General features: G+C 34.8%; 4 protein-coding genes, 1 long non-coding RNA gene and 2 other non-coding genes across 7 annotated transcripts; 4 read left to right on the plus strand and 3 right to left on the minus strand.

Annotated features, from left to right (window-relative positions):
• Positions 1 to 409: 409 nt before the first annotated feature.
• Trnae-uuc (transfer RNA glutamic acid (anticodon UUC)) lies at positions 410 to 481 on the plus strand. The gene has a single exon. It is a non-coding gene; the product is annotated as a tRNA-Glu (tRNA).
• Positions 482 to 960: 479 nt separating this feature from the next.
• Positions 961 to 1,032, minus strand: Trnae-uuc (transfer RNA glutamic acid (anticodon UUC)). The gene has a single exon. It is a non-coding gene; the product is annotated as a tRNA-Glu (tRNA).
• Positions 1,033 to 1,138: 106 nt separating this feature from the next.
• On the plus strand, positions 1,139 to 6,238 carry LOC149725264 (sec1 family domain-containing protein 2-like). The gene is made up of 9 exons (XM_089892914.1): positions 1,139 to 2,154; positions 2,426 to 2,621; positions 2,998 to 3,151; positions 3,510 to 3,646; positions 4,029 to 4,120; positions 4,351 to 4,530; positions 4,823 to 5,025; positions 5,256 to 5,387; positions 6,067 to 6,238. Exons 1-9 carry the CDS (start codon positions 1,269 to 1,271, stop codon positions 6,157 to 6,159), a joined length of 2,073 nt encoding a protein of 690 aa, XP_089749040.1. The 5' UTR covers positions 1,139 to 1,268; the 3' UTR covers positions 6,160 to 6,238.
• Positions 6,038 to 11,146, minus strand: LOC149725265 (heat shock protein 75 kDa, mitochondrial-like). The gene is made up of 14 exons (XM_089892909.1): positions 10,988 to 11,146; positions 10,636 to 10,862; positions 10,200 to 10,449; positions 9,869 to 10,001; positions 9,616 to 9,799; positions 9,161 to 9,297; positions 8,775 to 8,993; positions 8,399 to 8,546; positions 7,947 to 8,071; positions 7,526 to 7,645; positions 7,166 to 7,331; positions 6,884 to 7,041; positions 6,601 to 6,673; positions 6,038 to 6,385 (listed from the first exon to the last, which is right to left on the minus strand). The coding sequence occupies exons 1-14, from the start codon at positions 11,103 to 11,105 to the stop codon at positions 6,284 to 6,286; spliced, it is 2,160 nt and encodes a 719-aa protein (XP_089749035.1). The 5' UTR covers positions 11,106 to 11,146; the 3' UTR covers positions 6,038 to 6,283.
• Positions 11,147 to 11,260: 114 nt separating this feature from the next.
• LOC149725266 (activating signal cointegrator 1-like) lies at positions 11,261 to 14,267 on the minus strand. Its single transcript, XM_089892921.1, has 7 exons — positions 13,890 to 14,267; positions 13,492 to 13,773; positions 12,965 to 13,155; positions 12,548 to 12,780; positions 11,995 to 12,383; positions 11,715 to 11,892; positions 11,261 to 11,539 (listed from the first exon to the last, which is right to left on the minus strand). Exons 1-7 carry the CDS (start codon positions 14,108 to 14,110, stop codon positions 11,351 to 11,353), a joined length of 1,683 nt encoding a protein of 560 aa, XP_089749047.1. The 5' UTR covers positions 14,111 to 14,267; the 3' UTR covers positions 11,261 to 11,350.
• A 447-nt stretch (positions 14,268 to 14,714) lies between these two features.
• LOC149725267 (neuronal membrane glycoprotein M6-a-like) lies at positions 14,715 to 20,820 on the plus strand. The gene is made up of 7 exons (XM_089892944.1): positions 14,715 to 14,807; positions 15,006 to 15,186; positions 15,489 to 15,648; positions 15,967 to 16,099; positions 16,478 to 16,557; positions 16,878 to 16,943; positions 19,735 to 20,820. The coding sequence occupies exons 1-7, from the start codon at positions 14,804 to 14,806 to the stop codon at positions 19,888 to 19,890; spliced, it is 780 nt and encodes a 259-aa protein (XP_089749070.1). The 5' UTR covers positions 14,715 to 14,803; the 3' UTR covers positions 19,891 to 20,820.
• Positions 20,821 to 22,669: 1,849 nt separating this feature from the next.
• LOC149725268 (uncharacterized) lies at positions 22,670 to 25,297 on the plus strand. The gene is made up of 3 exons (XR_016386526.1): positions 22,670 to 23,475; positions 23,530 to 23,571; positions 23,921 to 25,297. It is a non-coding gene; the product is annotated as an uncharacterized LOC149725268 (long non-coding RNA).
• Positions 25,298 to 26,034: the final 737 nt, after the last annotated feature.

Below are 26,034 nucleotides of genomic sequence, written 5' to 3' on the forward strand. Positions count from 1 at the left end.
CTTTGTAATTATTTGATTTAAATAAAGCACACGTTTATGCGGACAATTAATAAATCATAGGCCCACGGCGGTAAATGTTAAGAATACATTCAATTTATAACGCGTACGTTTAATCTCACCATAAACTGAATTTGTTTCAGGGCTCCACTCCACACATAGAGCGTTTCGCGTAGATCGTTTCGTTTCTCTTGCGACACCGAGTTGGGTTTGAATAATGTTAACCGTGAATTGTCAAATGACATAGCTTAAACCGGCCGATGTAGCCGTCAGTCAATTTCGACGACCACTCTACTCGTATGCTTGAAACTTATGTTTTCCCTTGGGCCCTTATTTATATTTATAATCGATAAGTAGTTTGTTAAAACGGCACGCCAGTATCTAGTTATGTTTTTGTCGTTTTGAGGTCGTCTCCTACATGGTCTAGTGGTTAGGATTCCTGGCTTTCACCCAGGCGGCCCGGGTTCGATTCCCGGTGTAGGAACGTGTTAGCATTGGTGGTTCAGTGGTAGAATCCTCGCCTGCCACGCGGGGGGCCCGGGTTCGATTCCCGGCCAATGCAATCTTTTCGCTCTAATTGTCGAAAATGTCGGAGTAAAATTTTATATTTGTCCCAATGAAAAGGAACAAATAAATTTGTTTCGTTCGTGTTTTACACATTCTGTAACTGTAGCTTTGTTTACAGACATATAATGTTATAGTCAAACACGTCATATCAGAAAACATAGTGGAAGTTCACACCATTGACATAACCACACCATTGACATTACGAAACCCTTGCTTGAAAACATATTGACATTTTCCCAAAAACTTGTTACATTCAATCTTCAAAACAGTGTCGAATATTCTGCTTTTTATTTAATTTTTACAAAATGACAAAAGGTTTGCATTGGCCGGGAATCGAACCCGGGCCCCCCGCGTGGCAGGCGAGGATTCTACCACTGAACCACCAATGCTAACATGTTCCTACACCGGGAATCGAACCCGGGCCGCCTGGGTGAAAGCCAGGAATCCTAACCACTAGACCATGTAGGAGACGTTAGAGCTTTGTCGAAAACGAGTGTCTATCGTTACGCCAGCATTCCGCCAGACAGACTGTTGACGTAGTAGATTTTTGTGAGACTTTAGCATCTGGTTAAAATCACCACGTTACTCGTTTGGTTAAAATCTACATTACTTACATCGAAATACTTTACTCTTTTTGTATTCTGTGTATTTTTCAGCTGGTAGTACATTTTTGATAAGCATTTAAACAGTAAAAAAGTAAAGCAATGGCAGGCGATGTAATAGCTGGTGCAAATGACAAGCTTTGGCGTCCTGTGCTTTCTAAAGTTAAAGGATCTGTTCTTTTCATTGACTTTTCATGTGCCGAGTGCCTATACTGGAGCGGTGGGCCCAAAATATTACTAGATGCTGGCGCTGTGTCCATTAAAGAATTCTCCTCATTTGAAAGTGGAGGAGAGAAAAATACAAAAGCTGTCTTTATTGTCAGTTCCCTTTTAAAAGGCCGAGCACAATCTGTACTGCGTGATACCATTAAATCAAGCAATTTCCAATACTGTGTTGTATTTACCACTTTTGATGAAGACACCCATAGATTTTCAAACAGCACTAATGTGGTGGATGCTAATTCACCCATTTTCGAAGACTTAGAATCCCAAATTTCTCGCTGGATGGGTGGAATGAGTTACTCATGTGAAGTTCTGTATGCTCCCTTGTTTATTGCTCCATTTACATCCCTTCTATTTTTAACTCCAACTTTAAATGAAGTTTTTCCATTACTACATCATGATTTAGCTGCGATTGATGCAGTGAGAAAAAGTAAAGGTGAACAGCATGAGATAAACAGACTTTCCGACGTTCACTTTTATGCATTGCCCACAAACTACCAGCTACAAATTCGAAACCTGGCTGCTTCTCTTAACAACTTATTTGAGGCTCTTGACTGCAAAGATGATTTATTTGTGGTGGGTAGCACAAGCAGGTTAATCGGCACGCAACTGGCCAATCTTCCAGCAGCACGCCAACGACGAAAAACATCATCAAAGCAAGCATCACTTTTGCTTATAGATCGAACTCTTGACACTGTTGGGCCAGCAGCTCATTCAGACGATTCTGTTGTGGACAAAATATTTGGGATTCTTTCAGAGTTGCCATGTAAGTCGGTTATTTATAACAAATATTAAAGAAACAGGGCGTTTTCATAATTCTTGTTGTATTTCCGCTTAAAAATTATTTGACCCCATGTTTAATTATTATAAAAAAATTGAGATTTTTTTCACTATATAAAGAAACAGATTATTGTATTACAAACATGCAAACAATATATTTATATATATCTGTTTGATTCTTGTTTTAATGGTGTTCTGCCCATTTTTATTAAAGAAAAACAGCATTATTTTGCTTTATTACCTTTTCATTTTCACAGGCCATGCAAATAACGTTGCAATCGACATGCTGTGTCTGTCATCTTTAAAACCAACAGACCTCAGTGAAAGTGACAGCAATGATATCACGAGCATGTATTTCCCAGGCAGTCTAATGCCACCAAATGAAGCATATCCGAGCATGCTTGAAGATATGATGACATCCTCACAAAGGCTTGCACTCAGCCTATTAAAAAAGTTAGATACGCTACAGTGTTTTTGTTGTTTAAATTAAACAAGAAAGTAGGAGTGTATGAATTTTTAATTAAACCTTACATAATTTTCTTATGTGCACAAGTAAATATGTAGTGCATAAAACTGATTAGGAATAGGCCTAGCCCGATAACTAAATGAAGATATCAATGCATGGAAATTAGTATGACATTCAAAAGTACAACATTGGAACATAATATTCAAGACTAAAGACAAATTATCGCATACATTATACTATTAACCATGAAGGCTGGGATAAACATATAAAGATGAAAAATGGGTTTGGAGCAAAAAAGTTGCATTGAGTTAGGGTAAAGACTGAACACCTTAGCCAAAGTTTCATTGAACCTCATATTTCCAGATCACTGATAAGCGCTGCAGAAGAAGAAGAGTTCGAAGTTGATCCAAAAATCAGCAGCAACAAATCGTCAGCAAATCCAGATGAACTACATTCTGTTGTTGAAACTTTTTGTGGGAATGCTGGTGCAATTATTTATCACAGCAATCTGTTGCAGGTGGGTGACATTTGTGGACACTTGTGTGGCAGTGATTAGAGCACTGGCCTCTAGACCAGGTGTTACAAGTTCAAGGTTTGACTCTACCACATTTGTTGCGGTATGAGTCCTTGGGCATAACACTTTTGCTCAAACTAAGTCTCATATGGTTGTTCATAATAAATATATTTAAAAAAACTATTAAAACACCCCCCAAAAAATCACCCTAAATTTTTATTTTTGTTTTCTATACGACTACAGTGTTTTGCCTAGATGTTGCTTGGTTGCCACCAGAATGGCGATGTGATATTGTTAATATTTTTGTCATTTCTTGCTAAACAAAATTACTCAATGAATTAATACATTACATGTTATACAGTTAGCACTTGCATCGTCACAAACCCTCTCACATGAGTATCATGAGAAATGGATGGAACTGTCTTCTATGGAGAAGATTTTAATGCAGAGTGCTGATGATACGACACCACTTACAAGGATACTAGATGTCATAAACCAGTGAGTGGTTGGGGTAACTTAACATTAAGTTCATAGGTCTAACGTGATGGGTGTTGGGGAAACATGAAACCTAAACTTTATAACAGGAGTGACACCATATGTTTTGGTATCTCAGCTGTTCTTGTTACTACCCCAATTTACTTTTACCATGCTCTTAATTACCCAGTTTATAGCCAGCCCCCTCCTTCATGGTTGCAAAGAACTCAAATTATACAAAAAGATATTATACAAGAAGATTTTTTTTGAGCTGGTTAACCAATCTTGCATTTTCTTCGCTTCTCTCTTTTAATTAACCTGATCTTCTTACTGTATTTAAATAGATAAATAACAAAATTATGGTATGTTAGTTAACACACATATGACATATATACTTTGTTAATAGAGAAGATGAAGAAGGGAATAGAGAGTGGACAGTGGAGGAAATATTGATGTTGCTTGTTTATATTTGCTCCTTAAAATCAGTGGGAGCTCCAGGTGAGATATGATTCATCAAACATGTCTTTAATGATAACAGATTAAAATTATCATTTAGTTTCACTCTGTTACCTATACTACTGGTAGTGGACATAACGGAATATTGTTTTGTTTTTCAGCCTAAATATTATACATAAAACGCTAATGCTTAGACTTTTCGTTTTCTATTTGGCAAGACTTCATCAGGGTCTTGAAAACAGAATCCGATAAAACCTTTTGTTTTTATTTAGATGAAGAAATATGGGACGAATTATCAAGCACTCTTTCACTTGCGATAACGGAGTCCAAGATTGAAGATCTTCCTGATGGTTTGGTTGAAGCATTAGGCATGAATGGGAGTGAAGATAGTGAAGATATTGATTTGGGACAAGCTCAAGATGTTGTGCAACTTATTGTTGAAAAACTGCAAGGTGTATATATATGGATGGATTACTATTTTAAATACAGAAATATAGATATATACAGTAGCGTTTTGTGTATTTTGATTTTGGGCTAAACGACCTAAAAGTATATGTAGTGTGTCTTGAGCATGACACTTAACAGCATTTTCTATAACACAGTGGTCCCTTATTGGTTGTCCATGTTGTAACCCACACAACAACAGGCATGAAATGTTTGAAATAAAACACCTGTGTTATAACATCTTCTGATGCCCGCCACGATATAAGTTTCATTCATTTATCCCAAATATCTTATTTTTAGGTCTCTCAAACTCCCGTGCTGATCTGAAGTTGTTTAATTCCCTTCACCAAGAAACAATGGGACCACCTGAATATGTTTCTCTTATAAGTCAGATTCTTAACAAGGTACTAGACCCCAGCAAGCCAGATATAGAACCTGACATGGAACACATATCAACGGGGCTGATGGGTTTATTGAAAACTGGCTTCAGCATGTTTAAAAAGGTGGGAATAAATTAAGTGTTAAGCCACTTCATCATGTTAACATTAACATGTATAAAATATCATTTTTCGGTATCTTTAAACTTGTATTTTTATACAACACTCAAAAGTTACACTATACTTACAGTCTGTTACAGTTATATGATTTTTATTCTTGTGCGTTTAAAGATTAAACAAAATCAAAAACAACGTAAATAACTTAAACACCCAGACTAAATTTTTGTGTATTCCAGGTCACCCCTCCAAGACCAACTGATAGTTCTCTTCTAATTATATTCATGGTTGGTGGAATAACTTTTGAAGAAGTTCGTTGCATTCATCGCAAAGTTAAGGAATATAATTTGATCAATGGAAAAGACTTGAAAGTGAGTTTGGTTTCTATGTTATGTTTTATCTACGCACAAAGTATGTGTTCATGTTTTGCTATGTGTGGAGCAGGAATTTCCACATGGTTATAATACTACTACCTTGGGGTAATGACTAATTAAAGCCTAAATCCTAAGATCCTTGACCAAGCCCTTACCCTGTTACCAATATACCAATGCTGATAGCGGAGTAGTAAAAATGCTTGTATTCGCACTGTTTGAGTTAAATGTTTTGGTGTTACAGAAGTATGTTTTGGTGTTACAGAAGTATGTCAAAGTATCACAGTTATTTTTTAATCTTGTTTATTGATAGCATAAGTCAGTGTTTAAATTAGAACAAGGGGGAATGCTTGGTCATTTTGTCATCTGTTTTTTTATTTCAGTTTAGTTAAGTGTATTACCACACCTATCTTTTCAGTGTAACTGCACAAAAATGCAACAATACAAATATGGTTGACCCCTTTAATATTTCTACAGGTTGTAGGTGAAAGGGGTATAACATGGGTGTATGATACCCCTAAGTCATCCGTTTAAGTGTTTAGGTATTTAAATTTGAAGTGTTTAGGTATTTAAATTTTAATTAAGTGTGGTATTTATCCCTTTCTTTGTATTGTAACAGCACATAAATGACACAAATGCAACAATACACATATAGTTTATCACTTTATTATTTATACAGGTTGTTGTGGGTTCAACACGTGTGGTAACACCTGCGGACATGGTGGACAAATTACTGTTTGCAAATAATTTACTTCCAGAGATGGGTTTGTAGTGTAGTAGATAATTTCTAACATATATATTGGTGCACTCATAAGCTCACATTGTGCAATAAAATTTACATGATTAAGATAGCTGTATTGAATAGTTTTCCAGAAGTTGTATAGTTTTCGTTTTGATTAGTGCTTCTGAAGTACTTTAGTAAGCAGGTCATTGAGTCGATTGACCATGGGTCGAGCATCTTCAAACAGTCCAGCTGATACCATAGCATTATCATACAACTGTAAATAGTATACCAGGGGTTAAAAATGTTCAGTTATAGCATTAACTTTATTGGCATCGAGTCATCAAATGCAAGAAAGATAAAGACAGTCGTTTTAATAATGCTCGTTAACACTCACGCACAAAATAGCAGTGGCGACCCTTGAATCCATAACCTCCAGGGTATAGACAGGCGCGCTATCCACTGTAACAATGACATCACTATTAAACTCACCTGCTCCAGCAAAGCTTTGGCAAGATCTTCATCTTCGTTCTTAAGAGAGGTAAGTTTCATTACAATTGGATGCCTGGAATAATAATATTGTAAACACTAAGTGCTTTTTATCTTTGAACATTAGAGTGGTTAACTTGTATTTTGGTCTTGAGTATCATTTTACCCTGATAAAGACGACATACATAGGACATTAAAACTGCAGTCAGCATTTTTTTTTTGCCAGAAGAAACCACAAGTATGTATATGCCAGGAACAATATATACAGTGAACATTGAAAACTTACACAGCATTGAGTTGAAGTGTTGGCTTAAACAAAGCAGTTCGTTCACTTTCAGAAAGTCCTTTTGGGTCCGTTAAATACTGACTTTTCAAGAAGTGGCGAACTGAACCCATTTCCCATACTGTCACCATTGCTGGATGTTTGTCAAGTTTGTCAGTCACCTGAATAACAAGGTGAAAAAATTAAAAAAAGATGTTTTGGTTTATTGCATAAGCTAAAAAAATTCAACATAGGTAAAACATGTAACAGCAAAATATGTGTTTTATTTGTATTGTTAAACATTACCTTCACATCTGTTACTTTCAGATCCAGTGCTGCCTTTGCCCAATCAGTCAATTCTTTGCTCTGTGAGTCCGACATTGTCAATTCACCATCTGCCTTTGGTGTTGTGTCCTTTTCATTTTGGTAGGAATTGGCAACCACTTCGTTCTCAAGAGAGAAGAGTTGTTTCCTGGGAATAATTGGATTCAAAAACAAAGAAAACAAATTGAAGGTGAGTAATAAAAGTCCCACATCGTAGCACAGTGGTTATGGGTTCAAGACTTGTTGGTGCCTTCAGTTACTTTCATTCATTATTTCATGAACAAAACTATTCCCTACTACATAATGGAAACATGATAAAATTTTTACTGAATAATTACATACCCAGAGTAGGTTTTCAGTTGTAGTAAAGTAACTTCATCATATGGATCATAGCAAAACAAAACTTCTCTTCCGCTGTTTTTAAGTGATTCAAAGTAGGGTGAAGATTCAGCTAAGCTTCGGCTGTAAATATTAGTTATCAGTTTGTGCTGTATAAAACATTCATAGCAGCAACACAAGAAAAGTCTTGAGTGTAGGTAGAAACTCTGTTTACTATTGAACAAGTGAGAGTCCGTAAGTGAAAAGTACATGAAATGTTTAAATCATGCAGCGTGGAAAGATAGGACAACATCAGCTGTTCCCTGTTACTTTTCATTTGGCTGAATTCATATTTACAAGCCACACACATTGTGATGGTGTTGTAACTTGTAGCCATACATAGACGCCTATGGTTGTAACTTGCAGTAACTATGTGTGTTTTTACCTTGGTGCACACAAATATAGAATGTTACGTTCTTCTCCCATCCTTGTAATGTAATCTTTAAAACTTGTGACTTCTCCTTCAGGAAGAGTGGATGATTCGTATCTCAATAATTGAGCAACTTCTTCCTGCAGAGAAAAACAGAAGTTGTAAAATCAGGAACATCGGTGCTTCAATATTAGGTAGGTTAAGAAAACTTACAAGCGAATAATCTAAATTAAAAAATTCTTGTTTAGTTATATTTTATTATGATCATTACAGTGATGTATCTCAATTTAGATAATGATATGAATTTAAAAAAATGAATAACAAAACAAATCACAACAACTGTTGAAACAATTTGCAATTTAGGAATTTTCTTGTAACACTATAAAAACACTATGAAAATTTTCTTGTAACACTTAAGTTTTTTTAAGACACCATAATAGCGACTACTGCAGATTTATTTGTTTTACCCTTTTTTCCTGCATGTCTTCAGACAAAACTCCTTCTGTGATAAACAGTTTGTAACCGGCATGAAATTTTAAATATTTTTCAGGGTCGCGACGACTTTGATCCAAAAAGTAACGAATCAAACGACTTGTCAGTGTCTCACGCAGCTTACTGGAGGAAAATTCAACTTTAAAAATATGTTCCAAAAGATTCACAAACGGGGGGAGCAATATATCATATATGTCAAACTATAGTATCAAGTATGACCAAATGCACTTTACTTTTAAAAAAGGCTCTAGTTTTGAAAAGGTAAGATTAACAAGGTGTGTTTTAAATTTTAAGGACCGCTGTTCTTATCATCCTATGATTATTTGTATGTATGCAAATGCATAATCTAACCTTATAAGAGCGCTGTTTTGAAGCAGTTCTCTGCTCAAGTTGAGCGGAATATCCTCACTGTCAACTACTCCTGTTAAAAAGCGAAGCCACTTTGGAAGGAGATTGGTCGTCTTGTGTTGGACAAGAACTTTCCTGCTGTACAATGATACACCCGACATACCAGAAGCATCCCTGGCCATTTCAAGCATGGTAGGCTGTTGTTCAGATACATAGAAAATACTGAAAAACAGAATCAAGTGTCAATATGAACCCCATAAGAAGAAAATACCAATTAGCTACAATGAAATTAATAACTCATGAATTCACTACACAGAAGGTTGGTATTTGTAAAGTGTCCATCATATTTATTGGAATTTTCTTATAATTCCCATATCTTATAGGCTTACCTTCTTATATTTAATGGAGCATCCGTCTTATAAAACAATTTATAAAGATAATGGTCACTCTGGTTGTTTGTCAAATGGCGAAAGAAATTTAAATGTTGATCTTCGTCAATGTCCTTTGGGTCAAGTGTCCAGAGTGGCTGTCAAAATATATTTTAAAATAAATACATAGCTGGATTTAAGCCTGAACCAAAGTCACAGAGAGGGGGTTTCATGGGGGCAAATTTTGATGTAAATTAACCCCCCCCTTCTCTTTTTTTTCTGACACTGAACCCCGTTATGAAAGCTTGATATTTTATGTTACCGAAACTGTATTTTGGGTAGTTCTGTTTTAGATATCTAGTTTGATTATACTAATACGTAATACCTAGCAAATACAAGAAACAAGAGTACAGTTAGTTGCAGTAAAGTTAGAAAAACTGACAGCTCAGTGAATTAGTTATCTAACACTTAATCACCTTGACGGCATTCAGTAGTTTTCCATTCAGTCTCACTGGGAAGCCAACAAAAGCACTATGTTTCTTTATTATGCTCTTCACGGTCTCTTCTTCAGCAAATTTCCTGCAGTCCGGTTTCAGCGTGACCACAATTTTGGTTCCAGGCATTACAGATTCTGCTTCTGTGATCTTATATGATACACCACTAAAATAAAGTAAAACAAGTATTTACAAATCCAAGATCTTTCATAATTGTATAGAAAAACTGTTTTACCCTTCAGAGGTCCAACTGTACCCTTTGCTGTTGGGATCATGAGATTTGGTATACACAGTAACTTTACTTCCAACCATAAAGGTTGAATAAAAACCGACACCAAACTGTCCAATGATGGATGAACCAGCATCTCCTGAAACAACAGAAACATCATTTATTTTACCAACTATCTTAATGTGAGAAATTGGTCATATCTTGTGTGTCGTGCAGTTTTTTTCTGCGGTGCAAAAAATGACTGTTAATCCTCATTTCCTGCACTTTACATTGAAATTCGGCCAATCACTTTATGATTAAATACTGTAAATCCTATTTAATCATGACATTTGATTACCTTTATCTGCAACTTGCTTGAGAAACGCTTTTGACCCTGATCTTGCAATAGTTCCAAGATTTGAAGATAATTCCTCCTTGGTCATCCCAATACCTGTGTCCTGGATTGTGAAGGTGTTCTCATATTTATCGGTGCGAATGTGAATTTCCATTTGTGGGGCTTCTCCACCCTCACCATCAGTAGTAAGTCGATTATATCGAAGTTTTTCTAACGCGTCACTCGCATTTGAGATAATTTCCCGGATAAAAACCTGAAACGATATTTAGGTTATATGCAAACATACTTGGTTTTGAGCAAATAAGCGTTGTCTTTGCCCACAGATAGATTCTTTTTCAACATGGGTACATGTCTTGAAAATGTAGTTTCACATTGTCAAACTGCCCAAAAAAGTTAAGTTTCAAACAAAAAAAACAACTTCTGCAAATGGTGTACCTACCTCATTTTCGGAATAAAGTGATTTAGCAACAATATCCAGCAATTCTGCTGTTTCCGCTTGAAACTCGTGTTCATTTGCTTCCCCAACAACTTTTTCTTCGTCCTTGATTATATTGTGCAAGTCTTCTTCTGTGTCTTCACTAGTTGCCTCTGGTTGCGTTGATAAAAACCGCCAAGTACTGGCTGGGAGTTTGTTTAGGTGGGTTCTTCGTAGATGACCATTTTGAGCTTAAAAATAAGTATTGTTTAACACGCAGAATCTACTGTTTATGCCAGTCTGCTAAATATGGTTATGTTGACGAAACGAGCGTGTTACTCGCAATTGGCTTGCCATTATTTCACTACACACTTACCGCTGCGTATTTGCGTTTGAGCAGCATAAGATACACTTCTTGTTGATATTCTTTTAGGTGTTAATCGAGAAATATTTCGTAAGATAACCTGGGAGCACGTTTTCGTGTGCGCGGCCATCTTGAATTTGGTAAACTGATTTATACTATTTCTATGACTAACCAATTACCGTTCAAAACAATAGACATAATATAAAAAAAACGTTTTTGTATAAATTTGATTTACTCTGGTATTATATTGTTGGATAGAGACAAGACCAACAATAACCCCAATGCCACACAGACATATGATCCATTTTTATTTCACATTTGCACACAAATAATATTTCATAAATTTATTATTTCTGGAACATCATAAATAGTAAGTTACATTTGTAGCCCTCTCTTTGCATTAAGATGAGTTTTAGGTTCAATTTTCCAAATCTTATGTCTTCCTTTTACAGGGAACAGAACTTTAAGTTCGTGAGGATCTTCACAAACAAAAATATAAGCTCCACCAGATTCACCACCTGTATACTTAACAGAATATTCTTCTTGAGAAAGAACTTCTTTTACCTTTATAAATACATTTGCATATTAATACAGGTACATACACTTCTAAAACAGTACTTCCCAAACAATTGATGTTTTGGCAATTTGCAGGGGGGGGTTAGTTTTACAATTGTAAAGCCATTTTTTCATGTTTTCTATTGCCAACTACATAGGTAGGGCAGTATCACACATGTCTTACCTGCACACAACCAAGTAAGCAACCTACAGGATACTCTTTGGGAAACTCTGGCATAGCCTGTAACCCATCAGTGGCTTGCCAGTGAAGTTTATGTTGTTCTTCAATTGCGGATATTTCATCCTTTGTCGGTTTCTTAGCTGCTGCAGCAATCCATAATCTTCCACGATGGTTTGAATACCTGGAATGTAAAACTTCAACAAACTGTACATACTGATACAGTCAAAACCCCTTTAGGTTGAGTTTATTGAGCAAATTGGTATATTTTATAAGTCTGTCCTACCAAGATCTCCCTTCATGCCTCTTGACTCCTTTTATAAGCAGAGATGCCCATGGTTGGTGCATGCTGAGACACATTCCCGGATCAGACAATGCAAGTAACTGCTCATCTTGCAGTCTTTTATTGCTTGATTTCCAAACTTTATTGGTTGTTTTTTCCACTTTTCCTGCAACCTCAGTTAAGTAAGTAGGAGTGGGTCCATTAATATTTGGGTTCGCAATTTCTGGAAAATTTTCTTTGTTGTTTGTTATTTCTATGTAATTATCTTCTGTGATTTCGTCAGAATGATGTCCAAAGTTTGCTGCCATAATTTCTTCATCCTTTGTTACATCATATTCTATATCTAAATCAGCATCATCCAGTACCCTTCGTCCAGCAATGTCCAGTGTAACCTGCAATAAGGCATGTTATTAGATCTACTTGATCAGCATATAGTATAATATTAATGCTTTCCGAAGTCCACCTATATAAGCTTTAACCTGGAATTGGAAGATTACTTTGTTGGATATATACAACGAGCAATAAGCATCGTCGCTACAATATATACTAAAATTACCTTTCTGTTCAGTCTAGAGCCATGTCTTTTTTCTCTCATTTCAGCTTCTCTCTTTTTAAGAAGACTTCTCTCCTTTTCACTGAGCCATATATTTGAATCGGTTGCATAATAATCAGATTCATCATCAATTACTTTTGTTCGTTTGGCACAACTTCTGTCATACTTAAGCAACCGCTCTTTATAAGCCCGAGCTTTCTCCAGCGCACTTGCGATGTTTGATGAAGCTGAATGCCCTATTAGGATTAAAATTAAATTAAAACAAAGTAATCATAGAAAGGAGATGAAGAAAAAAGCAGTATACATAAAATAGGTGTTTAGACATCAGGCCTATTTAATAAATACCTAACATTATTGCAAGGCATACCCTGGTATCTGAAACTTAGGATAACTAATTATCAAGTTCAATGTTTTAATAACCTTGGTTTCCAAGTATCCCTCCACCTTCTATATTGATCAGTTTTTCATGAAGTTTTTTGCTCTTGTTTGATTTTCTTGCCAGCACCTCCTTTTCCTCTCTTGTGCAAACCAAATCCCCGCAAAACAAACAAGGGCCCGACCCCTCCTGTTCACAAACCACTCGCCCACAGCTCAAGCAATTGTTTACCAGCCTGTTAATGAGATTTTTATGTTAAGTTTTATGTAAACTATTGATGGAATTTATTAGGGGGTCATAGCCCAATCTTTGGATCAATCCTTTTTTAAGCCCCACTTTGTCTTTACAAACATTTCTGTTTCCATTAGAAGTTCACCTTGGAAATATTTAAACATAAATGGCTCGTTGTTTATCTGCTAGATGCAGCGACCAGTGCGACCACGCTTCTTTCTTCCAATTAAATGTAAATAAGTTTTTAACTGTAAACATGTATAACAGCTGTTGTTTATTCGCTATTTTTCCACTTTTTTCCAAGAAATATTTTAAACTATATAAATAATATGCGACATACTTATGTTTTTGAGCTTGACATTCGCAAATGTTTCTTCCAGGCAACATAACTGCATGAGCTCTCATCTCACCATCTTTACCATATAAGGAAACATAATGGGTCTTCTTCTTTGCCTTTTTTTCTCCACCCTCTAAACTCTCTCCCATCTTGCTCATATCAAAAGGATTAGAGTTAGATGATGGCAATAACTTTTTCCCCAAAAGTTTTTTTCCACCATTAAAACCGTCATCATCATCTTTTTTGCAAACCAGTACGTTGTCAGGGACCCGAACTCTCTCCCATCTGAAGTAAAAGATTAGATGGTTACCATCACACAAAAGCTATTTAAAGTTAAATAATACATACTATAAATGTGTTGTAATCGTTATTTTATACATTAAACTTGACTCAGTAAATACCTTCCCAACAAATCGCGAATAAACTGCTTTTTGGGGCCGTCCAATCCAGACTCTGTGCCATTTTCAGACAACAACTCAGTCACGAAAGTGGTTAATTCCTCAGGATTATCAATCGTTACAAGGTAAGACGATAAATCTTCAACGTCTGTCTCTGCTATTCCCAGCAACTTGACTAGTTCCTTGTTTACCCACTGGGAAAGCGACATAGTCCCAGACGCCATGTTACTAATTGAAATATACTTTTGCAATATATATTTCACAGTTATAATGTTCTTATGTAACAGAGCAAACAAAACAACAGATTCTTGATTTCGCAAGTCCACGAAATCATTCTTAAAGTGGGGAATATCCCTGCAACGCAACTATAAACGGATGTAAAAAATGTTTCATTTTACGTAAATTGCATATCGCAACAGTACCTGTTAAAAAAAACACTAAATGTTTTTATTTAAATATTTAAAGCTTTTTATTTTAAAAACTAAGAGCTCTGTTGACGTTTTAGAGTTGTCTACGCCGCGAGATGGCAGCGTGTGTCTGTGAAATCGTTATTTTTTCAATTTCACACCCACTTTGCTAAAACGGCAGAACGCATTCAACAGCAGAACGCACTCAACGGCAGAGCTCCGCAAACGCACAAAGTTGAGATAGGTTTGCGAGTTAACAGTGTTTGTATAGAGTGCTTCAATTAAGTAGTTTCTGTTTTACATGTTTGTACTTACTGCAAGTAAAACTAATGTGAGCCTACTGTTATTTATATTTAGTTCATGGTGTAGAAATTAGTTATATGATATGGTACTTAATATGAACGTATATTGTATGTTTCAGACGTTGTTTCTTGTGATTACGTTTGTACTTATACTATTGCACAGAACGAAAGAGAAGCTAAAGAATACGTGTGTGCTAATACTAGGAAAATGGGTAATTATCTTTCTAAACTAAATTACTAATTCAACCATGAAACTGCCGTTTAATTGGATAATTAATTAGAATTAATGATTAAATTACTCGCTTCCTTTATATATATACAAATTAAATTGATCTTCATTAATGAATTAAAGTTTTAAGAATGCATGAAAACTGATATGTTTCTACAACAATTTGATTTTTATATTTCAGGTTGTTTTGATTCATGTTTAAGATGCCTCAGCCTTGTACCATGGGCGTCTCTTATTGCTGCTGTTCTATGCTGGGCAGGCACAGCTTTATTCTGTGGAACAGCCCATGAAGCAGTAAGCAACAGCTACATATTACTTAACTCAACAGACTTTTATTGGAATGAAACATCAACAGATACAATGTAAGTAAAAAACAGCAACTAGCCGTTTTAACCTATTAATGTTCTGTTTTTATATCTGTATAGTTTTGTATAAATGTTTTTTTAGTAGTACTGCCTGTTGGAGCTTTTATGTGATATTCATTTTTAATTTAGTACTTTTGTTAAAATTTGGAGGTTTTATTTGGGCATGCACAATTTTTTTACTATCAACAATGTTTTATTTTTGTGCAATTAAGGTTTTTTCAATTTGGCTTTTGCCAGACATATTGTATGTATAGTGTTGTACTGTTGTTGGTAATGGGCCTGTTTTAAACTTGTTTCAGAATTCAAAACTTCAAATACTCCATTTACGGTATTGCTGCTTTTATGTTCGTGCTTTCCATTTTACTTTTCGTGGATGGAATTTTATCCACAAGGGTTGTGAAAAGTGATTATGAAGAGGGATGCAAAACATCTTGTTGTGGTCTTTGTATCGGCATATTTGTAAGTGAACAATACATTTGTAGCATAGTGACACAAACTTTTGATTTAAAAATACTTTTATGCCTATTAATTATTTCTACACTTGTTTCAAAGTTTTATTTAGGTTGCATTTATTTATATTTTTAGTAATGTATAGATTTGGTTGCGCAATTTTGTCTAGATAGTAAAGAAACGTCATAGTTTTTATTTTTTGCTAGTTTTGCTAGCTGCACAGTAAAAGGACAATGTCAACTTATATTAAATATGATACCTTGCATATTTCACATTAAACTGAAACTAATTGATAACCTTGGCCTAATGACATGACATTGTTTGCAGTACACCATGCTTGTGTATATTTGTGGAGTGGGTTGGTTACTGATTACTTGCTTTGCCGCATTTCCAATTCATTTCTTCATCGTTGCCAACTCACAGTGCAAAGCAAATACTTGCATTGACTTCAGACAAACAGGTAATTCATGTCTATGTACAGTGGTGCAGCCGAGGAGAGTTCGAGGGTCAAGACCCCATTCTTAAAATAAGTATATTTTTGTAAATCCTTTTAATATGGCTGCTCCCATGTCTGTGTATACAATATCCAATACATAATATTTGTTGCTAATTCAAAAATAACAGACATAGAAAATATGTTCTGTAAATGCAACTGGTATATATACCTTGTTTTGTAATAATGCACATTTTTATACAATTATATATGTTGTAATTTAATTTAACATTTTTAACTCACTTTTTTCTGTATTTTCTTACTGATCCTAATACATATAACAAGTAGCAATATTTAGTGCATGTTGAACTGTAGTACAACCAGCTAACGGAGAAACTTTTTCAGGAATTCTTCCTGCGCATCTACCAGATGATATTGGCAGAATATGTGGTGATGATCTTACTAAATTCTGTAGCACACCAACGGTAAGTATTTATCAAATATATAATGTTTTCTTAGTTTTTGTTTGCTTCTATCATTTGTTACAGAGTTACATCACATGTACATTTAAATAAACTGACAAATTAATTTTTAACATATGTTTTTGTTTCTTTTTATACTTTTTTCTTGCTGTTTGGTTTTATGCAAAAAACATAATGTTTTTTGGTAAATTTCCCCTGAAAACCTTTTATTACGATGTTTTACGTAGTACCTTATTGTGCGTCCCATCTAAAGTAAAATGACTAAAGTCAGATATTCATGACAAAGATAGTAATTCATTTTACATTTTCTCTCTTATTTTCAGTTCAACTTGACTTATCAGCTTTATATAGTTGCGTTTGCTGGGGCTGCAATAACGCTCTTAAGCATGGTAAGTAATTTACTATCTATAAGTAAGACTGGACTACCATGCATGATGTTTTGATGATAAGGTTATTAGGAATTTTATGTTTGTTTTTATCACAACATTTATAGCTTTAATTTATGCCCAAAGGCATATTTTTTGTAAAAAGCTGGTTTTTGGATTTTATTTGGGTGAAAACTGGTTTATCATGTGTTGTATCGTAAAATATGGTGTAACAGCTTATTTTCCTGTTTCTTGTGTCAATTTTTCACATGTGCATGTGACAATATTATCTACATGGTATAGACATATATATCATATGTCACCATCACTTGCCAATATGGTTCAGCTAATCAAATCCAGCTTAGTTAGCAGTCTGTTCCCCTGACGTGGCAATATTACGCCATCAGTATTAAGTGTCATATACAGACCATAAAATATTATAGCTTTGGATTAGGTTGTTTCATAAACATGACTTGTTTGATTTACATGCAATGTTTGAATTGTGACAGGCGCTATAACAGTCACTTTAATGGTAACCTTTTGACTGACATATAGTTTTTGCCTTTAACTCAAAGGTTATGGGTTCAAGGCTTCGCGCTGCTACTGTACAGAAAAAACACGCTGACAAAGTTACATACGCGGTAACTCGTAAAATGGAGTGTATAAAAAGAACATCCGGTATAATGACTGTCGCTTCCCGTACATGCGAGAATAAAGAAAGTTACAGTTATACTAATATAAATAGTAAACCCTATGTTATGAGTTTAATCCTACTTTAATGTATCAGTGTATTGTTGCTATAATCATATCTGTACCTAGGGCATTTAAAAAGAGCATGTTTCACACAGAAAATAATTTGTTTTTTCAAGAAAACTCATAGTAAGGTTTCATTCATTGTGGTTTTGTATTGATTACATTTCATCCAGTTGTCAGTGTGATACTTCAGTTTAGTTCCAAGGGTTGTTCGTATAAAGACACCACAGTTAACTTTTGATACCAATGAATAATACATGGATTTAAAATCATTATTCTTTAGTCTTGGATTAAGTGTTTGAACTTTTCCAAGCTTAAACTAAGTGGTGATATAACACAGTTACACAGGTCTAAATTTGTTGTAGTTCTCAAACTTTTTAATAAAGTTATTTCCTAATTATTGTTGTAAACCTTTTGTGAACCTTAACATTTAAAACCTTATTTTTACAATTTTAAACACATCATACTCGGGTTTAGCTGAAAAAATAAGAAGTAACACTAATTTACAAATATGAAAATGACAATATATATTATCTTTAGCAATAGAGTAATAAATACTCTTGAAAAGTTATTTTTTTCCTAAAAAAAAACAACAGCAAAAGTTGACAGTACTGCAGATAGGTGTATCAGCTATCATTGTTTAAATTTACAAGCTGTTTTCTCTCTAAATATTGCCATGATACCTGTGTAAGAAAAATGTTTGCCGAGCAAACACTTTATGTTTATATTGTTTGCCAACTTTGCTGCCTTGTTGGCTGAAAAATATTAAATTAAATACATTGTTCTTTATGGTGTGTACTGGCTTATTTAGTGGTTGTTTGTTAATAAAAAAACTAGATTTATGAATATTTATGTCTGTATTGCAGCATAGCACAATGACGTTGCTGTTTTAGTTCATTTTTACTAAACCAAACTGCTTATATAATGATTTTTTCGGTAAGTTTGATTAAAAACCAAACATCTGGTTTACTACATAAAATTCCAACATGTTTATATCCAAGTCTGACTATCATAACATAACATAAACTTTATTTATCTGTCCTAATACGGTAACCAAGATCAAATAAACTAAAATAGCAATGAGACAGGAAAATAGCAGCGATTAACAATTGTTGAAACACGCTACGGGTAAAACTACTTGAGTAAATGTGCCATATAAAGTTGTGGCTGCTAAACCAACAATACAGTTACCTCATATTAAGTTGTATTTAGTTGCAAAACATTAAGATATAATCTAAAAAAATGTGTATGTAAAGACACAACCTGTACATACTAGAGTAATGGTTTAGATTTTAATTAAGTTTATTTTAATCTACCAGCAGATATTGTTTGTTAAAATGTTTAGGATTTTGATTTTCTGATATCAATGTGCGATTTACAAAATTTTCGAATGTGTGTGAACTATTTTTGTTTGGACTTTGATCTATTTACTGATATTTTACATTTCATTCATATTACCTGTCATTCATTATTGGTGCCATAGAAAATATTGACAGATATATATATATTTATTAAAATGCGCTATAAAATAACGTGTATTTATCTCTTTGAACGTAATAATGCAAAACATATTAATTAAAAATAACAAAAAATATGAATTAATAAGGAAACAAAAATCATGCAATACTGTTTTACAAAATCATTGATTGATTTTTGGGAGTCATATTTATCACTGGGTTCCCTTTGCTTTTGTGGTTATATTAATCGACTTATGAATCCCAATGGGTTTCGGGACCTTAATCTTTATTTCCAAGTCTTATATTGAATTGACATTAAGAAATTCCAATGAAATTATGAATATGCCCTTGATTAAAAAGTTCATGCCAGCAGTTGCAATATTAGTTATTTTTGAAGTACGCTAAGCTTGTTTTAAACTTTGAAGAGATGAATTCTTCTTAGAATTTAAAAGATTATAATCTTTATTAAACTTATCCAGACAGACAGTGAGCATGAGGTATGAGGTGATAAATATAATAAACCATTTTTGTTAGTAATGCCGTAGCATTTTCATAGTAAATATATGTATTCTTACCATTCAATTCAATAATACATTTTTTCGCAGAAACAATTTCTGATGTGTCTCTCTGCCAACTTTGCTTACCTAAAAATGACCAAGAAGTTAGCAGTTTATGAAGATACAAAATATAGAGAAGAAATGGAACTAAATGATATCATCAATACTGCCAGATCAAATGAAAGATTAACGTACAAGTATTAATTCCAAAGTTGATGTTTACTGGTCAGCTTTTTATTTATACTGTAATGGTACTGGTCAGACTTATTGTACTATAAGTGTAAAAATGTATATAATACTTCTTTTAACGGTATTTAAATTGTGCGAATTGTTTTATGTAAATCATCATTTCATATTGCAATGCTCGGTGTTATGTAATTTATAAACACATGTGCCATCATTTGTATTCACTTGTTATTGCCCATGCATTGTCGTTAGTTGCTAATTTTAAACCTGGAAGCCCCTGGGGCAATGGCTCGCATGTTACGGTGAACTACAGATCCTAGCTGGGCCAAGGTTAATTCAATTATCTTTCCCAAAGGAACGTGTTGTTTTTCTCAGTGTTTAAATACGAAGTGTCATTGATTTTATTAACAACGCTCCATTTGCCAATACACCTCATTATTTAAGTCTTCCTACATCTGGTATAGCAGCTTGCCTTTTAAATAGGTAATTTTTAATTGTCAACGATACACGTTATTTAACGGTGCTTCTTTCGTTATTGTCTTACCACAAAACAGTTGCCATGTTACATATCGGTGCTTTGCAATTTAAGTGCTACCACGCTTCCATGTTTGATCTGTCACCTAAATATTCATATAATAGCGATTCGTAGCTCAAAACTATGGTCTGTTATAGCTATGCAGGCCAATGAATTCTATTCTATATGGGTGAGGTCCTGGCAAGCTAAAGAACCTGGGATTTAAAATTCAGTTGGCCCCTGAAAATGTAATAAACCACAATTTAAATCGTTTTTCTCATACCATCACAACTGCATTAGAAATAGGTATACACCGTTGTTTCTCACCACTTATGACGTCATTTATTGTTTTCTTTTTCTTCTCGAGTACTGTTCATACATCTGTTTATTTCCCATTTTAAAAGTTACTCGTTTTAATAAATAGTTGTTCGTATGACTCTCGTTTTAATTGTTTGTAAAGACAGTCTACTACATACACCTAATGCTCGTGACCTATAAAAAGTATTACCTTCTTAAAAAGTTTGTGAAAAGTAGGATATGGCAACGTCTAAAATTCTAGAGAAATTTGCATTGAATTAAACTATACTGTTAAATCGAACAGACGATTAGAAACACATTTTGTGTTTAAATTTTTGGAAAACTTTTTTGGGTCAAGAAAATAATTTTGTATTTTGAACGTCCGCTCAAACTAGGGTTTGAAAATTGCAAAGATTTCTCCCTATGACGTCACAATAAGAGGAGCGGTCTTGGCGACTGTCTGGTTTTATAAAACAAACGAAATTGTCGAATCAATTGTCGCCTCATGGCGTGACATCAATTGTGTTTCTGTAAATCGCGAACAGATTTATTGATTTTGGTTTGGTTAGCTGTAACGTAACCACACTATATGCTGTATTTTGTAGATTGTTATTTCTCCTTATACACAGCTCCTTAGCAACTAAACGTTTTCGTTTACGAGTTGTTATTTTATGGCAGAAAGCTGGCATTGTGTAAGCACAATATCAGTGGAGGGGTTACGCCACTTGACAACAGTCAAGTTGTCTTGAGTGTTCAAAATCGAACTGTTGAAATCACTTGAACGGATAATGGTCGCAGACGTGTCGGGTTCAGTATATTTCAATTTGAAGTATGGACATGAAATATAAAAAAATTTTAACAAATATATAACAAGGCGGGAATGGATAGAACACCTTTTTATGTTATTTTTCTCGTCCCATTTGTCAATAAATAAAGAATAATAAACAAATTATAAAACCGTTTTCTTCAGCTCCCATAGACCGTTGTTAATTGTTTAAACCACGATCAGGATATTTGGATATTATGTGCTAAAAGTGTCTCTTTCCCCACCCTACAGTATAATCATTACAATACAAAGTATGCATTTGACAATTCCATATTCTTTTCAAAGAAAACATGTACACTCCTTAATATTACTACGTGAACTTACGAAAATTAATAAACAAACCGACAAAGGAATATCGGTTCTGTTTAATCCTTGTTCAAATTAAACGGATCGCCTAATCTGCTTAAAGTATGCTGTAATGTAATCACATTGCGTAGGGTCTTTGGAATGTGTGGGGAGATTATATATTTTCTTATAACTTTGAGTATAGTACTACATGGGGTAAGATGGCTACCACTGGCGCCTAAAAATCCTGTCTCATTTTTCCCAACCTTACTACACATATATAGTAGGGTGGGTGTGTCCCATCTTCCCCTACATTCATGTACAACCAATTAAAACTTGGGTTTAATATGTAAAGACTATAATGCGCCCTACACAAATGTGAAGCTTTAAATTAAAGTCAAAAACAATGTGTTTACTCTATACAAGCTATATACCACACTGTCCACACACACGCAGATATACTTAAGAACCGCATGGTGATATACATGCGTCATCATATTTACGATGACGCAAACGAATGACGCAAATATTCCAACTCCATGCAGCATAAATTGAATGTTATTGTACTTAAACCTAACATAAAATGAAAGGTGTGCCGTTTTGCTCCAACCTACTATGTATTATGATTTGATTTCAATCAATAGAATTAATGCGAGAATCATGGAAAAGAACATGAACAACTGTTCGATCAAATGGGAACTAAATGACCGACTGCGTGCTCAATTATTATGCACACGACAGGGCAACCGAGAAAAGTGGGGAATTTAAATTCACCACGTCAATAATTTTGATTAACCGGCATCTCCCGCTTTTCGTTGATTCCCGGGCGTGTAAAACGTCGTCCTTACAACTCGTTGCAACTGTACAAAGCAGTTTGGATGAAGCAACGACAAAGCTACACTGTTTGGATGAACTCAGAGCAGGATTATATTTGTTTCTTCTGCAAGAAGTTAAGTACTATTGCAACTGTTGGGTATTACTTGTTATAATCTATATGTTTACGTTTAGTTATTTAATGTAACTGAGTTATTTAATGTCAATATAAACTACTTACCTAGTATTGTGCCTTGCGATTGGTATTCTTATTTTATGTATTATGTATTTTACTATTTCAACAAACTTATTTTAGGAATTTCACTTCGGTTATTTATTTTGTCATAATACACGTAACTCGCGTCATGACAATGGTATACACACAATCGCTGCGTTACGTCACAATACGTCTGTATGACATCGCGTCATACCCGCTTCGCCATCGCTCGCGATTATTACGTCATAACCCCACGAGCACACGTGTGCGACGTCACATTGCGTTTTCTTTCATACTTTGCTTTTCGCGACATTTTTCCATGGGGCCCCATGCGCGCTTTTGCATCGTTGCAAGGCCATTACTTCCATATTTTAATCTAAAATATATTTGTGCCGTTAGCTAGAAATGAAGCACGAAGATAAACGATTTGGTAAAGTATATTTCACAATAAGCATTGTTACGTACACCAGTTCTTATCTGGGTGACATCAGAGATGTGACGTCACGAAGTGATGATGACGCCACAGAAGAACCACCTTCGTAAGTTGTTTGGTTTCGTCACAATCTTATTTGAAGCACCATTTTTATTTTAGAACATAGTATATGACGTCACAGAGAATCAAAGAGGACAAAGGGAGAATCGGGAATGAAGGTAATTGTGACGTCATAATATAAACCCCGACGTTTTTTTATTTTATTGTTGCAGAAAAGCAAGCGTAGCCTATATGCTGCAGAAGAAAAGCGCAAGGTATATAGTGTGTAATATTTTATATTACTATTAAAAAACTTTAGTTGGCAAAATAAGTTTCCGTATAATAATTAATGTTTGCTGGAAAGTTAAAAAATAATTTGTACATCACGATATGAAATGAACCGGTGACTATAAGATGCGTGGTTTGTAATATTAATAGTGTAGGGTAAGATGGATTAAAGAACATTATCTATTTTACCTGATCGTTGTTTTAATAATTAAGAACACTCTTTAATGCAGTCACGTGCTGGCTTATAATTCTGTAAATATTCTTTGTTTGCTACCAAATGGGACGATAAAAGACATGGACCATCTTACCCCAACCTAATTTACGTTTATTTTACAGACGAAGAACAAAGACGAAGACGACAATAAGGATGCCGGTTTGAGGTTTTGCTTAGGCTTAGGAGTTGTGTGTTGTTGAGGTGTGGTTTCTGGAGCACTCTTACAGTGTTGCCGGATTTGTGTTTGTGCCTCATTTATGCTGGACCTAATATGGCCAGCCTTTTTGTCAGTCACTACTTTAGTGCATTTCTCATATCAATGAAATATTTGCGATGAAACTATGGCAAACATCTTGATGGATCGGATTTTGTTGTTGTACACGTCATTGCGTATTTCTTCTGTAAAGGTCGAATCTTTCAACGATTCTGCATTGTCCCAATCACTTTATAAGAACGGCATGTTGGTACACAAAAACTTGAGTAATATCCACGCGTATTATATTATACACGCAAATAAACTTTAGATTTGATATTCCTTATTTTTCAATAGTTAATAATAGACCCCATTAACATGTTGCTGTTTTTACAAAAGCCTAATTGTGACGCTGGCCACGTTACAATTACGCTACGTCGATGGGACATCAAGCCCCAGCGTTCGGTGCGGTTATGTCACGGTTCTAGACTGAGTTATGTTACCGTTGGGTTGTTGCTCAGACGTCGCCGCCAGTGATGCTACGCTAGTTTTAGGTCACTACTGGTACAATGATGCTATGCGCTCGGGTATTTAGATCACTATTAGTGCGGTTCGTAACAACCTGACGTAGTTTCATGGCGGTCGAAGCGGTGCTTAACATCCGAACGATATTATATTGCGTGAAGATACGACGAGAGTGTTGCGGTACCAAACATGGCGACTTGTCAGGTGATTAGGACATGCGGAGACGTCATTGGCTTCGACTCCTTGTCGTCGGACATTTAGTAATTTATACACTGCAGCTGATTAATCCTTCAGGATTTGAACCATATTTTCATTGAAGATGTTTCATTGATTGGGTCCACGTTAGTTAACTTATCGTAACCGTCCATTATTTGGATATGAATGAGCTGTTGTGTGTACTGCTGGCCTTTTCGCGCTTTTTTGTATTTGCACCTCGTATTATTTTTGTCTTTTTGTCGTTGTCGTGCACGCGTGTATGTGCATTCGCTGTATCATTTTTGTCTATGCGGGTCGCTTTTACCTGCGTGGACAGTAACATCCCGCAAGGGTTTCTCACCTAAGTAGAAACCCACTACCATTGGCTGGGGGCTTGTCGTGCCGTAGTGGCTTTCCACCAACGCCAGCCACATAAAATATGAAGGTATTTTAATCCTGTTTTAATTTTTCAGAAGCCAGTTAATTCGTGATGGAGGCCATTAGCGACTGCTGTTTTAATTTGCACTGTTGTAACGATCGTATTCGCGTTAAATTCAAATGCATTAAAATAAAAACCTCAACCATAGTTGATTTGTGTATTTTCTTGCTCTAAGTGAAACATAAAAATAAATTATAATTTTAATTTAGTCTAAATAATCACTAAAAGAAACCAACAAAGAAGTTTTCAGCCGATATTTGTGATGGTAGCAGTAAACAGAATGCATTGATTAAGGTATTACACACTAAAAATATCAAAATTACCGCATTGTAGAATAAATATATTCATTCAAATACTAACAGTTGTTTAAAAAGTTACAAACCAGTGCATATACATTGGATTTGTATTGTTTTTTTTTTTAAATAATAAAATAAAAAAATCCAAGTCTCACAAAGCTAAAAGTTCATACATTTTAGATTTCGCGCTTTTATTTAAACGTTAATTACAAATTGTGTGTTAAATCGGAATTCTCAATTCTCGGTGCAACAAAGATCAAAACAATACATTTCCCGCATAGTAATGTGTAATTTTCTGAACTACAAATAGTCGATGTCGTTAAAGCAAATGAAGTAATACGAAAATATCTGAACGATTATCGTTCTCCGATTTCTGGTCAAATCGAACTCGACACACAAACAAGCCTCTCGCATTTCCTTTGTGTTGCTCTAACGCGTCACCTAGTGAAACAAAATCCGCAATGGCATGTCCAACTGTATCTGCTGCTGATTTACGTCATAGTATGACACATCGCGTCATAAATTTGATATATTTAACCTTTCGTTTTGTCGTCATTGAAGATCGCTTCTGGCAATCCTTTTTATGTT

This window comes from Ciona robusta, chromosome 14, assembly GCF_009617815.1.
Source record: "Ciona robusta chromosome 14, ASM961781v2".
NCBI classification, from domain to species: domain Eukaryota; kingdom Metazoa; phylum Chordata; class Ascidiacea; order Phlebobranchia; family Cionidae; genus Ciona; species Ciona robusta.

Excerpts from the sequence above, each read along its gene's own strand:
- LOC149725264 (XM_089892914.1), top strand. The coding sequence starts at position 1,269 with ATGGCAGGCGATGTAATAGCTGGTGCAAATGACAAGCTTTGGCGTCCT. Across the intron at positions 3,152-3,509 it reads ATCACAGCAATCTGTTGCAG|TTAGCACTTGCATCGTCACA; the intron begins GTGGGTGACATT and ends CATGTTATACAG. Across the intron at positions 4,121-4,350 it reads AAAATCAGTGGGAGCTCCAG|ATGAAGAAATATGGGACGAA; the intron begins GTGAGATATGAT and ends GTTTTTATTTAG.
- LOC149725267 (XM_089892944.1), top strand. Across the intron at positions 15,649-15,966 it reads GTCTTTGTATCGGCATATTT|TACACCATGCTTGTGTATAT; the intron begins GTAAGTGAACAA and ends CATTGTTTGCAG. Across the intron at positions 16,100-16,477 it reads CATTGACTTCAGACAAACAG|GAATTCTTCCTGCGCATCTA; the intron begins GTAATTCATGTC and ends AAACTTTTTCAG.
- LOC149725265 (XM_089892909.1), bottom strand. The coding sequence starts at position 11,105 with ATGGCCGCGCACACGAAAACGTGCTCCCAGGTTATCTTACGAAATATT. Across the intron at positions 10,863-10,987 it reads TCAAACGCAAATACGCAGCG|CTCAAAATGGTCATCTACGA; the intron begins GTAAGTGTGTAG and ends CTTATTTTTAAG. Across the intron at positions 9,800-9,868 it reads TACAGTTGGACCTCTGAAGG|TGGTGTATCATATAAGATCA; the intron begins GTAAAACAGTTT and ends ACTTTATTTTAG.
- LOC149725266 (XM_089892921.1), bottom strand. The coding sequence starts at position 14,110 with ATGGCGTCTGGGACTATGTCGCTTTCCCAGTGGGTAAACAAGGAACTA. Across the intron at positions 13,156-13,491 it reads TGTCAAGCTCAAAAACATAA|GCTGGTAAACAATTGCTTGA; the intron begins GTATGTCGCATA and ends TCTCATTAACAG. Across the intron at positions 11,893-11,994 it reads AGGCATGAAGGGAGATCTTG|GTATTCAAACCATCGTGGAA; the intron begins GTAGGACAGACT and ends TTTACATTCCAG.